The 15,574-nt window shown below is 42.5% G+C and overlaps 1 protein-coding gene across 4 annotated transcripts in view; it reads right to left on the bottom strand.

Moving 5' to 3' along the window:
- The window catches only part of LOC145350873 (unconventional myosin-VI), a 206,089-nt gene that overhangs the window by 102,836 nt on the left and 87,679 nt on the right, over positions 1–15,574 (bottom strand). For all 4 annotated transcript variants that reach the window (XM_080200277.1, XM_080200279.1, XM_080200278.1 and 1 more), the window contains exon 3: positions 6,563–6,632. In XM_080200277.1, the coding sequence (XP_080056403.1) occupies positions 6,563–6,632 (70 nt within the window). The remainder of the gene's footprint in view (positions 1–6,562; positions 6,633–15,574) is intronic.

Raw genomic sequence — 15,574 nt, 5'->3', positions numbered from 1 at the left:
CAAAGCTAAAAGGCTTAGAAAGTGGGAGATATTTATACTGCAGGGTAAGGGAATGAAAGATGAGTCATAGCCATAGAAACCAGGGGAAAAGACTGCTAATGGCAGTCTACAGACAGAATAAAGAGTGTGAATGGCCAAACAGCAGATTAGCTAAAACGGGGGTAAACTGTGACAGATAAAGATGTGAGACGGGACGAAGGAACGGATGAGACAGAAGTAAAATTTAAAAAAGGGGAAGCAAAGATAAGGGAAGGTGGATAAAGTAAGGGAAAAGAGTAGGGATGGGAAGAGAAGAAAAATTTAAGACAATAAAGAAATAAAAGGTAGCGAACAGTAAAAAATCAAAATAGAATGAAAACAAAAGGATCGAGGTGGATAAAGCTAATCATCTGAAGTTGTTGAATTCAATGTTGAGACCAGAAGGCTGTCAAGTGCCTAGCCAGAAGATGAGATGCTGTTTCTCCGGTTTGCGCTGAGCTTCACTGAAACAGTGAAGGCAGCAGGCCAAGAACAAACATGTGGGCATGGGATCAGGATCCTGCGTTAAAATGGCAAGCAACCAGAAGGTCAGGGTCCTGACTGCTTCGCTGAGCACCTTCGTTCCGTGCGCAATCACCCAGTCTACGCTTGGTCTGTCCGATACAGTGGAGATCACATTGGGAGCAGCGAATGCAACACACCAAATTGAAAGAGGTGCCAATTGAAACACTGCTTAACCTGAAAAGTGTGTTTAGGACCTTGGATGGTGAGCATAGAAGAGGTAAAGGGACTGGTGTTACATCTTCTGCAATTGCATGGGAAGGTGCCATGAGTGACGGGAAAGGTGTTGGAGGAGAGAACTAGGTTACCCCAGAAGGAATGGTCTCTACAGAATTCTGACAGAGGGAGAGAAGGGAAAGAGTGTTTGGAGGTGGTATCACGCTGGAGTTGGCAAAAAACAGCAGAGGATTATGCTTTGCATGCGGAGGCTGGTAGGATAAAATGAGAGAACAAGGGGTACTCTTTCTTTGTTTCCTGGAGGGGGGCGGGGGGAAGAGTCGTGGCACGGGAGATGGACCGCACACTGTTGAGTGCCCTGTCAACAACTGTAGATGGGAATCCAGGGTTGAGGGAAAAGGAGCGCATAATGGAAGCACCACTTTGGAAAGTGGCATCATTGGAACAAATGCAATGGAGGTAAAGGAACTGAGAGAAAGGGATGGAGTTCTTACAGAATATAGGGCGTGAAGAGCTGTAGTCCAGATAGCTGTGGAAGTCAGTGGGCTTATAATGGATACTGGTAGATAGTCTTTTGCCGGAAATGGAGACAGAAAGGTCAAGGATCGGAAGGAGGTGTCTGAGAAGGATCAGGTGAAAGCGATGGAGGAGCAGAAACTGGAATAGAAATTGATCAATTTTGAGGTGTCTCGATGAGAACGTGAAGCGGCACCAAAATAGTCATTGATGTACTGGTAAAGGAGTTGTGGGACGGGACCTGAGTAGGTATGGAACAAGGAATGTTCCACATATCCCATAAAAAGACAAGCTTAGCTCGGACCCATGCAGATACCCATTGTTACATCTTTGATTTGAAGAAAGTGGGATGAGTTAAAGGCGTTGTTGTTAACAGGTAGAACAACTTCAGCCAGGTGGAGGAGAGTGGTCATGGTTGGGAATTGTTCAGACTTCTTTTCAAGGAAGAAGCGAAGAGCTCTCGGGCTGTCCTGGAGTGGGACGGAGGTGTTGAGAGATTGCACATCCATGGTGAATAGGAGGCAGTTAGGACCTCCGAACTAGAAGCTGTCAATATGATGCAGGGCATCAGAGCAATCTCAGATATAGGTGGGGAGGGAATGGACCAGGGAACTAAGGATGGAATCAAGGTAAGAGGAAACATGTTCAGTGAGGCAGAGCATGCTTGACACAACAGGCCACCATTTTGTGGATTTTAGGAAGCAAATAGAAGTGAGCTGTCCGAGGTTGGGAGACTATGAGGTTGGAAGCTGCGGGGGTGAAGGTATCTGGAGTAAATGAGGCCAGTGACAGTGTTGGAGATAATGGTTTGATGTTCAGTGGTGTAGTCAGGGTCCAGAGGGATATAGGAGGAAGTATCTGAGAGTTGGCACTCAGCCTCTGAGACGAAGAAATCAGTACACCAGACAACAATAACACCCCCTTCACCCCCTTTGTCAACCGGTTTGATGACAATGTTAGGGTTGGAACTGAGGGAGCAAAGTTCAGAAGGAGAGATGTTGGAATGGGTGAGGGAGGGAGGCAGAAAAATTGAGGTGGTCGATGTCACATCAACAATTCCCAATGAAAAGGTCAGGGGCAGGTAATTGTGGGGGTGTCCAATTGGAGGCAGAATGTTGAAGGCGAAGGCAGCGAAAGACGACATCAAGTTGAGCCCGGAACTCTGAGGTGGGGACGTAAGGGTACAAAGCTGAGTCCTTTGCTGAGAACAGCATGCTCAGCCTCAAAGAGGGGAAGGTCGGAGGGTATGGTGAAGACACGGCGAGGGCTGGGGCTGGAAGAGATGGAGTTTGAGGGATTGGGACTGGTGGAGGGCCTGGGATGAGCAGTGATATTGGTGAATTGTTGAAGCTTGCATTCCATAACATCTGCAAGAAATGGGAAAAGTTTTTTGTTAAGACGTCAAATGATGCGGAGGATGAAATGGAAGTGGGGACGGGGACAGCTTTGAGAGAGAGTAAAACAGTGTTGCTGGAGAGTGTTGTCAAGTGTCTTCATGTGACGACGCATGGCGCTTAATGTGCCCTTCAGGATACAGTGAAAACAGCAGTTTGAAGAATGTCGTATATCCTGGAAGTACCTGTAATCCTGGAGGTTTCATGTGGAGTGGAATTTGAATCGAAATCCACATGGAGTAAATCAGAGATGAAGACAGTCACTGAGGAAGGAAATACGGCTGTGGAAGCAAATCTTGGTAAATACCTTGTCCAACACTAAGAGAGCAACGAAAAGCATTGAAGGTGAATTGGGTGGGTGGCGGGGGGGTGGAGAGAAAAGACATATGGAAATCTTGTCGGAGAGAAGAGCGGTACTTTTTCAGGGTAGGTATTCCTGGAAGAGAAGTGACAGTGAGTTAAACAGTGACGGTGGAGGGAGAGCAGGGTGTGGGAGATGGATGGGACAGAGGTAAAACTTAGAAAAGGGGAAGCAAAGGGGGAGAAAAGGTAAGGGAAGGGGGATAAAGAAGTGGGAAAGGAAGGGGAGAAAAATGAAGAAAAACTATAAAGAAACAAAAAGGTAAAAAACAGTAAAAAATTAAACAAAATAGAATGAAGACAAAAGAGTCGAGGTGGGGCTGAGCAACTTGGCAACTTAAACTGTTCACTGTGATTTTCTGTGATTAAACATTAAATGTATAAAGTGGAAATCCAGCATGAAAGTTCCTCCTTTTAAAGGAGTCTCTCTCCCAATCCAATGATGTGAAGGTGCCGGTGTTGGACTCGGTTGAATGAGATGAGAAGTCACAAGACATCAGGTTTGGTTCAACAGGTTTATTTGAAATCACAAGCTTTTGGAACGCTGCTCCTTCACTCTGAAAGCTTGTGATTTCACATAAACCTGTTGGATTATAACCTGGTATCGTGTGACCTCTCATCTTGTCCAATCCAATGCAACACCAATTACAGAAAAAATCAGTGACCAACAAGTACAAATCTGATTGATAGACCTTCACCAAGAACTTCCTATCAGTTAGAATTAAGTCAGGGAAAAGCTGAAGCCTGCTAAACTTTAAAGTTTAAAGTTTATTTATTAGTGTCACAAAAGACTAAAAAGGATAGCAAGAGTTTTTATAAATATATAAAAAGGAAGAGGCTGGCTAGGGTGAACGTTGGTCCTTTAGAGGATGAGAAAGGGGACCTAGTGGTAGGGGATAGGGATATGGCTAAGGTCTTGAATAACTTTTTTGTTTCTGTCTTCACGGAGGAGGACGTGAATAATTTGCCGGGTGTTAGCGATGGAAAGGTGGTAGGACTGGAGGGTCTTAATGACATTACTGTTACGAGAGAGGCGGTGCTCGACAGACTGGAGGGGCTGATTGTGGACAAGTCCCCAGGACCGGATGGAATGCATCCGAGGGTTCTGAAAGAAATGGCGGAGGTGATAGTGGATGCCTTGGTGGTTATTTTCCAGACGTCGCTGGATTCCGGGGAAGTGCCGGAAGATTGGAAAACGGCTAATGTTACGCCGTTGTTTAAGAAGGGTGCCAGGCAAAAGGCGGGGAATTATAAGCCGGTTAGTTTAACGTCTGTGGTAGGTAAAATGTTAGAATCCGTCATTAAGGAGGAAATTGCGAGGCATCTTGAAGGGAATTGCTTGATAGAGCAGACGCAGCACAGTTTCATTAAAGGGAAGTCGTGTCTGACAAATTTACTGGAGTTCTATGAGGATGTGTCTCGGGCAGTGGATAGAGGAGAGCCGGTGGATGTGGTCTTTCTGGATTTTCAGAAGGCGTTTGACAAAGTACCTCACAAGAGGTTATTGCAGAAGGTCGAGGGACATGGAGTTGGGGGTAGGGTGTTAGCGTGGATAGAGGATTGGTTGTCAAATAGGAGGCAGAGAGTGGGGGTCAACGGGTGCTATTCGGATTGGCGGATGGTGACTAGTGGAGTGCCCCAGGGGTCGGTGCTGGGGCCTCAGCTTTTTACCATTTATATAGATGATCTGGAGGAGGGAACCGAGTGTAGGGTGTCGAAATTTGCTGATGACATCAAGATTGGGGGAACGGCAAATTGTGCGGAGGGTGTGGAGAGTCTGCAGAAGGATCTAGATAGGCTGGGCGAATGGGCCATGAAATGGCAAATGGAATTTAATGTTGGCAAGTGTGAGGTGGTCCACTTTGGTAGGAATAATGGTAGGAAGGACTATTACTTACGTGGCGAAAAACTGCAGCAGGCGACGGTGCAGAGGGACCTCGGGGTCCTTGTGCATGAGTCGCAAAAACCCAGCTTGCAGGTGCAGCAGGTGGTCAGGAAGGCGAATGGGATGCTGGCCTTCATAGCGAGGGGGATTGAATATAAAAGTAGGGAGGTCTTGCTGCAGCTGTATAGGGCATTGGTGTGGCCGCAGCTGGAGTACTGTGTGCAGTTTTGGGCGCCGCACCTGCACAAAGATATTTTGGCCTTGGAGGAAGTGCAGAGGAGGTTTACTAGGCTGATATCGGAGTTGAGGGGGTTGAGCTATGAGGAGAGGCTGAATAAACTAGGCTTGTACTTGTTAGAGTTTAGAAGAATGAGGGGAGATCTCATTGAGACGTATAAGATGATGAATGGGATGGATAGGATAGAGGTGGAGAGACTCTTCCCGCTCAAAAAAGACAGTAGGACTAGGGGGCACAGCCTCAAGATAAAGGGGGGGCGGTTTAGAACGGAGTTGAGAAGGAACTTCTTCACTCAAAGGGTGGTGAATCTCTGGAATTCTCTGCCCGTTGAAGTGGTGGAGGCTGCCTCGCTAAATATTTTTAAGACGCGGGTTGATGGGTTTTTGGTAAGAGAGGAGATTAACGGTTATGGGGAGAGGGCGGGAAAGTGGAACTGAGCCACAACAGATCAGCCATGATCTTATTGAATGGCGGGGCAGGCTCGAAGGGCTAGATGGCCTACTCCTGCTCCTATTTCTTATGTTCTTATGTACTGCAATTAAGTTGCTATGAAAATCCCCTATTTGCCACACTCTGGCGTCTGTTCAGGTGCACTGAGGGAGAGTTTAACATGGCCAATGCAGACTCTACACAGGTAGTGACCCAAGCCAGGGATCGAACCTGTGAGGCAGCAGTGCTGACCACTGTACCACCATGCAAACCTTGATGAATGGGAATTAGGCTTGTGCCTTTATGGATTTGACCATGCAGACACAAAAAAGCAGAAACATTATTCATCCTTCCTAATACCATTACGTAACAAAAATACACAGCATGTACCAAGCGGCAGTCTGGTAGCCATGATGAAGCTTTAAAAAATTCACTATGATGCACTTCTTTTTAAAACAAAAGTGCATAGTAAAATATTCAGAATATTTCACACATTGATGTGATAAGCATGGAATATACATGGCCATTATTACCAGGCCGCATGCAAGATACAGTTTCACACGTTCTATTTTCTCTATCCCAAGGCCCTGATCCCAGTCTGAGTCAGTGAAACACTCATCTCAGTTAGGTATGTTGCTGGAGTTGAAGTATGAGAAAGAAATTACAATCCTTTGCAATAAAAAGGGACCTAATAAGTGTTGTATTTTCTGGAAAAATTGCCCAAGCTGTAAATTAGGTAAGTATTAATTCAGAATCAATCTCTCCTGAACACAAAGATGCCTGGCAGCATTCATTAGAAACCTAAACAAACAGATGCGATTGCTTCCGTGCTATGCAAGATGTGAAGGTCATCAAGTGTTGTGTAATTGTAGAACGGTTTACTAAACATTTTACTCTGGGTTAAGAGTTCAAACTGTTCAAAGTCAGTGTGAATCCTGCACTCAAGTGTTTTGACAGCAGACACTTCAGGCAGTTAATAACGTGCACGTTAACCATGTCCCAGGATGCTCATGTCCTACTTACAATTATCTTCTACATCCTTTTTACTGTCTTCTTCTGCAGGAAATACTTGGTTGACAGGTGCTAGAAAAGTCTGTAAAAAAAGAATCAATGTGTTAATGCAATTCTGGGGAGTGCACAAGCAAGGTGCACAACAAATCAGTCGTAAACAGTATGATTCCAATAATTCCAAAAAGAACAAATGGAAAGTTATGATTCATTCTGCAGGTGTCCTCCTCCCTCAAGCACTTGACTCTGAATAGGGAAGTTGTAATGAACACAGAAGAAAATTACACAAAGTACAAATATTAATAACCTTGCAAGATCTGAGTTCATTTGGCAACTAAACTTCAATATAGGTAAATGCAAGATGGTGCAATTCAGCAGAAAGAATGAGACCATAGCTTCTTGGAAATATGTTTAAAACAGAGTAGAGGAGCAGAAGGATCTGAAGATGCAGATAAACAAATTACAACATAACAGCCCAGGTTATTACACCAGAACAAAGCCAAGAATAGGACTTATTTCTAATGGGACAGAATCAAAAAGCTGGGAAATTACGTTCAAACTGTATATCAATAGATTAGTTCACATTTGGGAACACTGTGTACACTATTCTGGGGTAGGATTTTACTCTTTGGGTTGGAACTCCAATGTCAGGTGAAATGGGGGTCACACTATGTAGAGAACTGCCACCCAACAATAATTTTCTCCAAATTGGCCAATTATGGTGGTCAGAGGTTAGACTTGCCGTCCAATTACCAACAGCAGTTGGGCTTTCAAAGTGAGAGCCGATAAGGTGCCCTGCAGCATGGAAGGGACAGAAACTTGCAGTTCGGGTAAGAAACACCCGTTTGAACTTTTTACATCTTTATATTGAAAAATGTCTTCATCAGTCTGGTCACTAGTGTGGATCGGTATCTCTCTATAGAGCTGAGGTCAAACAAATGTACAAGGCCTTAAAAGCATGTGTAGAGACATGCTTTAAAAAACTCTTTAAACAAAACCTCTGGTCTTCCAGTATGGACAGAGAAAAAAATGGCTGCAACAATAATTTAACAATAATGGCAATAGTGACTTTAAAATGGCTATCCTGGTTGAGAGCTAAGCATGCTGGGAACTATAGTCAACTTTTTGATTAAAACCAGATGCAGGTCGTAAAGTTGCTCTGGTCTGGGATCTGAAGCTTCCCAGATAAGGGAAGTTGTTTACATTAACTGAGACACTGTCTCTGATTTATATGGCTGCTTTGTAGGGACACGTCAAATGAATTAAGTGTAACGGCGCCATTCAAAAGTAATTTCATTGGATGTTCAAGCCATGTAATCAGCTTCTGATCAATTCATTGGCTGGATGACAGACAATCTTCCGGAAGCCTGAGTGGAGAATTGTAGATAAAGAGACATGTCAGCTTTTGTTTGCCAGGGATAACTTGGAGACCAACCTTTGCAAGGAGACGACTTCTGCCCTGAAGGAAGCTTCAGAGGAGGAGAAGATAGATTCTACATCGAGAATATTTCTTGCCAAGATTTTCCTAAACTTGATAGTATCTATTTTCAACTAAACAGTTCAAGTTGATGTTCAATTAAAGTGCAGTTTAAGAGTTAAAGTTCAATGGAAAGTTGATGTTCCAGTTAAAGTTCAGTAAAGAGTTAGAATTGCAACCATTTATGCTTGATTTGGTACTAAGAGTGTTAAATAAAGAAATAATTGAATTACTGCCCTCGTTTGTCTCATTAAATTGGAATGCTTGGAAGGTGATTGAATTAAAGCTGTTTAACATCCAGGAAGCTGGCCTAGTCCCCAATGCCTTTCAGAGAGGCAGTGTGTGACTGGGAAATTCCAGTCAGCTTCTGGTTATAGCCCTTTGACCAGTTCAACTTGATTCTTGCTACTTACGGATGGGTAGCCCTACCATTCTCTAGGAAAATGGCTTGGACGTTAGCAAACAGGTTCCTTGGCAAGGAACAGGAGTGTCTCAACACTCACTCCAGCAGGACCTAAAAATCTACATCACCTGTTTCACTAGTTCTACACCTTTCTCTTATGGTTGAGGCCTCAGGCTAAAAGGGAAAGTATCCCACATGCCTTCTTAAGTCTTGCTACTTTCTTGTTCCTCTACATCTGTTCAAATCCTACCATTTATTGTGTATCCGTTTGACTACTGCTTCCTCACAGTTCTCTGGGCTAAATGCCATTTTCCCACTTTTCTGCCCATTCCATTGATTTTGTTTCCAAGGTTCCAGCTTTCTTTAGCATTATCTGCATTCAAGTCTAAATCATTGATATATGCCACAAACAACAAGGGCACCAGTACCGGGCCCTGTTAACCCCAGTGGTAACAATGCAGACATTCTGTATGTGGACTGCACAATGTGAAGTTTGTCCTTTATGACTGATGATTAACGAGTGGGACATTGCCTTGGAGAATCTGTATCGTCAGTATGCATTTAACAGTACATTCAGATAAGATTCTTAGAACATAGAACACTACAGCACAAACAGGCTCTTCGGCCCACAAGTTGCGCCGATCACATCAACACCTACCAATCTATAGACCTATCTATAACCCCCAATCCCATTAAATCCCATATACTCATCCAGAAGTCTTTTAAAAGACCCCAGCGAATTCGCCTCCACCACCACTGACGGCAGCCGATTCCATTCACTCACCACCCTCTGAGTGAAAAACTTACCCCTAACATCACTTCTGTACTTGCCTCCCCGCACCTTCAATCTGTGTCCTCTCGTAGCGACCATTTCAACCCGGGGAAATAGCCTCTGAGAATCCACCCTATCTATTCCTCTCAACATTTTATAAACTTCTATCAGGTCGCCTCTCAACCTTCGTCTCTCCAGGGAAAAGAGTCCCAGCTCCCTCAACCTAACTTCATAAGGCATGCCTCCCAGTCCAGGCAACATCCTTGTAAATCTCCTCTGTACCCTTTCAATAGCTTCTACGTCCTTCCTATAGTGAGGCGACCAGAACTGCACACAGTACTCCAAATGAGGCCTGACAAGAGTCTTATAAAGTTGCAGCATTACCTCCCGATTCCTAAACTCAATCCCTCGATTAATGAAGGCCAGTACACCATACGCCTTCTTGACCACATCCTCCACCTGCGAGGCCGATTTAAGAGTCCTGTGGACCCGGACCCCAAGATCCTTCTGCTCTTCAACACTACTAAGACTCCTGCCCTTGATAGTGTACTCGTTCATCCCACTGGTTCTGCCAAAATGGACGACTACACATTTATCCACGTTGAAGTCCATCTGCCACTTCTCCGCCCAGTCCTGCATCCTATTTATGTCCTGCTGCAACTTTTGACATCCTTCCAGACCATCCACAACACCACCGACCTTCGTGTCATCAGCGAACTTACTTACCCATCCCTCCACTTCCTCATCTAGGTCATTTATGAAAATGACAAACAGCAAGGGTCCTAGAACAGATCCCTGGGGCACTTCTTAACACAAGTCAGGTTACAAAAAGGAAGATTGCCAAAGTTGGAGTGTCATCTTACAGACAGCTAACACCATTACACAACAGATCAAAAATGTAAACTGTTCATTACGCAAAGAACAAAGAAAATTACAGCACAGGAACAGGCCCTTTGGCCCTCCAAGCCATGCTGCCCAATTGAACTAAAACCCCTTACCCTTCTAGGGACCGTATCCTTCCATTCCCATCCTAGTCATGTATTTGTCAAAACAGCCCTTAAATGTCACTATCGTATCTGCTTCCACTACCTCCCCCACAATCAGTTTACACAGTCTTGTGATGGACAAGAGTCCTGATGAACTTCCTTGGTCATGGGGTCGGTGAAGCAAAAGAATAAGAATTGTCAGAAAGTTTAAACTTTCATTTCAAGAAACCATCAAACTGGGTGCTTTTTAAAAATTCAAACTATGCCTTTGCTACAAAAGCTATTTCAATTCCTAATTGAGTTTTGCACTCACAAAAGTACAATTTGGGATGATGAAGCACGTTGAGCGAGATGTCCCATGAAACTTTTGCTACTATGAACCATGATGTTTTTGCAATATGTATTGCCATTTACTAAGTAGCTAAGTGCAAAAACATTGTTTACAGTTATGCTTCAGTCAGCACTTTCTAAGGATAAGAACAGGAATGGGTGTCTTAGAGCAACGTAACATGATCTCACAAGGAAACAATATGAAGCTCACAATGTTTAATGGAGTAGTGACGATGTATTAGTTGTTGAAAAGTGCAGTTACCTGACTAAGTTAAACATGTTCTTAATATCTGAAGAAGTGGCTCACATTCAGGCAATGAACTCTATTCTGATCACAGCTCATTTAACTGCCGTGAATTAAGTGGATCCTTGTAGAATTTTTACTTTGGGACGTGGGTTTCCTCCCACACTCCAAAGATGTGCTGTTTAAGTTGATTGGCCATGCTAAATTGACCCTAGTGTCAGGGAGATTAGGAGAGTAAATACGCGGGTTACAGGAATAGGGCCTGGATGGGATTGTGGTTGGTGCAGACTCAATGTGCCAAATGGCCTCCTTCTGCACTGTAGGGATTCTATAATTCTAAGTCATGGTATGATCATTGACAAGATCATTTCAAAAGTGATTGCCCCAGCAGTCAGCACAGTAAATATTTGTTATTTCTTGGTGAAACTTCGGAACAGCAGCATGCGAAGTGCTGTGTTCAATGATGCATCTGATCGAATTTTGCGATTCTACACGAATGCTGATTTCCGTTGTTTAAGTACTGGCAGCACATAAATGGATAAAGCTTTAATTATGATCTATGAATGTTAGACCAATTGGCATCACAAAGATTAGGAACTTCATTCAAATCAGCCAACATGATACCATGCATGACACTAAAGAATAAAACTGTTTATAAAATATCACGTACTTGCAGCAGAAATGTGAATTTCCACCAATTTTGTGTGATTTTTGGATAATCAGGACAAATCCAAAGAGAAAATAGTGGCACTGGGGCTGGCAAACTCATTCAGCTTAAGTTAGGTGACCAACAATGGGCCACATGAAGCTAGACCTCATTACCACATAGTGGAAAGCTCATGCTAAATGAGTTCCTGGTTCCAGTTCAGGCCAACAACACAATGCAGGCTTGTCCAACTTGCAATCCAAGGGCCAATGCCCTTCTTTTACGATGCCATTCAGGGACAGCCTGAAGGAGAAAGGAAGGGGCGGCCCGAGGAGATGACAGATGAGTGTGGAGGGTGTGCGGGCAAGTATGTTCACAAGTCTAGCGCACTCTCAAAATCAGGGTTCTCATTTGCCCTTAGGCATACCCACCATTGTGCACTCTCGTTTACTCTCTGTGGGTGAGAGTAGTCAGCCTGGAAATGAGTTGGAAACACATATTCCAGTCTACTTACTTTTATTTAATAATTTTTTGCTGAGCAAGTTATTTCTTTTTATACTCAGTTTTTTTTTAAAAATAATTTTTAATATTGTGCCAAACTTTCTTTCCAAAATTTGCTCCTCAGCCTTTTGAGTGAGAAGTGTTTTGGAATGCTCCCCGTCCCCTCCTCTGTGCAAAATGGTTGAAAAGATTGCCATATAGCAGAATATATTGTTCGCATCCATTGCTGCTCCAGTAAGCTCTTGCTAATAGCTGCTTCAGAGTGCAGCATTCTCTTACAAGGTGGCAAGTCTAACTGAGGAAATGTCAACGCCAAGATGAGACACAGTTCATACCTCATTAGTCCAATACTTACAAAGAAAGGCATCTGCTCATAGCTTATTAAGAATAATCTTCAAAAAGATGTTCTTACATGAAAGGCATCTCACCCAAAGACCCTCTCAGTCTTCAATCAGTGGAAATAGTGAGCAATTATCTAATGTAGCCAGATTGTTACATAGAATATTCTGTAAGTAGCTGCAGGCAGATTGACGTCACTTTTTATACTCCTTTAAACAGTCAAAATAGTTAATATATTCATTAAATGTGGTTACTGTTCTCTTTTATAGTGGCTTGTGTTGTTTCTGAGCTTCAACATTATTTTGTTCAGGCACATAGTGAAGCAGTTGAGGCTACCTCATTGAATGTTTTTAAGGCAAAGATAGATAAATTTTTGAACAGTAAAGGAATTAAGGGTTATGCTGAGCAGGCGGGTAAGTGGAGCTGAGTCCATGAAAAGATCAACCACGAACTTACTAAATGGCAGAACTGGCTCGAGGAGCCAGATGGCCTACTCCTGCTCCTAGTTCTTATGTTCTTATATTTACTAATAGTGCACTTAGCCCATACACAGAGGTCCGAGATGATGCAGAATTATCCAGAGCATGAAGCAATGTCATGCAACCTTGCATTCATTCTTAATGTCCAGGTTCTGCATATAGACAATAGCAAAATACTGCAGATGCTGGCCATTTGAACTAAAGACAGTAAGTGCTGAAAACAACCAGCGAGAGAAAGAAGGTTAAGTTAAATTTGTTAAAGATAATTTCATTTATGAAAATAGTGTCAATCCATATAGGAAGGGTGTTGGAGAAGTCTGAACTGTTGTGTTCACAGAAATGTACCAAAGGATTTGCTTACAAAATGTAATGAGTTGTCAACGGTGCTAAAAACAACAACGGGTGGCTTTGTAAGAAGAAAAACAAGTGCGATGTGAGTCTTATGCTAAGCAGCATGTACAATCCCCAGAAGAGAGGAAGATATTTTAATGCAGTGAAGTCAGCTGTGAATTATCCTGGTTCTCCTTCAGCAACAAACAACTTGTATTCCATTACATTAACCATTCTACAGGTAAAATATCCACATTTAAAATCTCTTAATGGTTTTATTTTATAAATGTTTCAGCAGATAGTTGAACAAAACCTTGCAATTTACAACAATACACTGAAAACCCACAGTTAGAAGCCACCTCAGGCTACTAGCTAAACCTTGATAATGAGGTTTTCTCAAGTTGCCTGTACCAGAATTAAGAATGGACCAGTCACACTGTTCCCATTTCTCCATGTGGAATTAGCTACACTCCTCAACATCTTATTTGCAACATACAAACTAAAAACACAGCAGATGTCTCCCACCCTGGATTAAGTACATAATCTTATCACACTATCTGAGATTTTAATATGTATATATTTGCATGTCACAGAGATGTATTTCAAATAATGAAAAGCTTTTGTGCTCAGAATTACTTTTGACTGGACTTTCAGCACATAGGCAAATATTCTTTAACCACTCTCACAATAATAAGCTAATCATTGCCTGCAGCTGCACTGGAACAAATCCCAAAGAAATACAATTCATTATGAAAATTATCCTTTTACATGTCCATCCAATTAAATGTACTTGATTCCTTACCTAATTCATTTCAGCACATAGTAAAAATGTAATATATTAAAAGAAGCTTTTGTGACAGAGCACTTAACATGGACTTGGCAATCCAAAGCTTCTAGTTATATAGTTCCTTTCAAATCCACAGATCATTACAAACTTCTTTTGTTATCAAGGAGTCACCTTTATTATGCAGTCTGATGCAGCATTCTCAGATAGCAATGAAACAAATGGTCAGGCAATCAGTTTTTGATGGTAATTGACAGAAAAACATTAGTTTGGCCACTTGGGAAATAGCATCATGGAATTGTTTCTGATTATCTGAGAGTATCAGAATGATCGTACCTCCAACAATGCAGCACTCCCTGGTGTCAGTCTAAATCCAGTGCTCAAAACGCAAGTGGGACATGAAACCTCCAGACACAGGAAAGTAGAGTGCTACTCATTGTCACCATTCTGTCATAATTTAACTTGCTTTTTGTAAAGTAGAGCTTTGTTTGCAGTCACTCTCGAATGATTCAGTGGGTGGTGTATCACAAAACGTGTTTGGAGCTGATGCGTGAGAAACCATAATGGTGACCGACACACCCTTTCCTTTCTCCACATTTTCACAACTGAACAGGAAAAAGTCAAGGAAGCAGTAAGCTGCAGCGGAGCTTGCATATTTTGTGCCCAGGGACAGAAAGTGCTATTTTACCTGAATCTTTTAAATATCACACATAGAAACTTCACTATGGAAGCTATTTATAATTGACAAACTGAGTTATTTCATGGCTGCATTCACGAGCTGGAAAGCAATAACATTTCCCAGAGTTATACACTGGCAAACTTTGAATGTCAGAACTATACAACTCAAGTGAGGCAGCAGCATAGTGGCATTATCACTGGTCTAGCAATCCAGAGACCCAGGGTAGTGCTCTGGGGCTCAGGTTCGAATCCTGCCACTACAGATGGTGAAATCAAAAGTCTAATGATGACCACAAAGCCATTCTCAATTGTCAAAAAAAACACAATTGGGAAGAAAATCTGTCGTCCTTACCTGGTTGGGCCTACAATGTGGCTGATGGGCAATAAACGCTGGCTCTGTCAGTGACACCTACATCCCATGAATGAATAAAAATAGTATAAAAACCAGAACTATTGTTAACTCTGCCTTCCTGTAAGATTCTGAATGGTTAAAAAGTCTAATTCTTGAGTGATAGATTTCATCACAAATGCGATAGGCATATATTCATAGTAGATGAAGCAGCCCAGTATTCGCATAAGAACCTGCATTGTTTCCCCTTTGATCTTCTCTTTCTTCTCTCTCAGCCAAATCTCTTCAGCCTTTTGGACTGTTTGATGTACCTCATTCCCTGAGGGACACTTGTTGTCAGCCATATCATCTATTGATATTAAATGTTTTCAAGTCCTGCTTTCAAATATCTGCAAATTAACACCCTCACTGGCCCAATGGTTTTAAAGCATCAGTAAACTATTTAAACAAAAGATTCTTTAGAAAATTTGCATGTTTCTCCAACATTAGTTACTAGGCAACCAGAGGCCTAGAAAAAGTTATTTTTATTTAGAAAAAGTTATTAGACTTGGTAACTTATTCAAGTACTTTGATGTAAAAACTTAGTCTTCCACCTGACATGTAGAGTACAGTCAGGACAGGAGTTGTGAAAATAGTTTCGTCTCGCCCACCTCTGCTATAGATAGTCCAGGTTTCACTGCTTATAGAGAAGCATGGTCAGTCAACACAT

Source organism: Carcharhinus amblyrhynchos, chromosome 12 (assembly GCF_965287045.1).
Source record: "Carcharhinus amblyrhynchos chromosome 12, sCarAmb.v2.hapA, whole genome shotgun sequence".
In the NCBI taxonomy this organism is placed as follows: domain Eukaryota; kingdom Metazoa; phylum Chordata; class Chondrichthyes; order Carcharhiniformes; family Carcharhinidae; genus Carcharhinus; species Carcharhinus amblyrhynchos.
The sequence above is the reverse complement of the archived record's forward strand: the minus strand, read 5'-3'. Positions and strand labels throughout refer to the sequence as shown.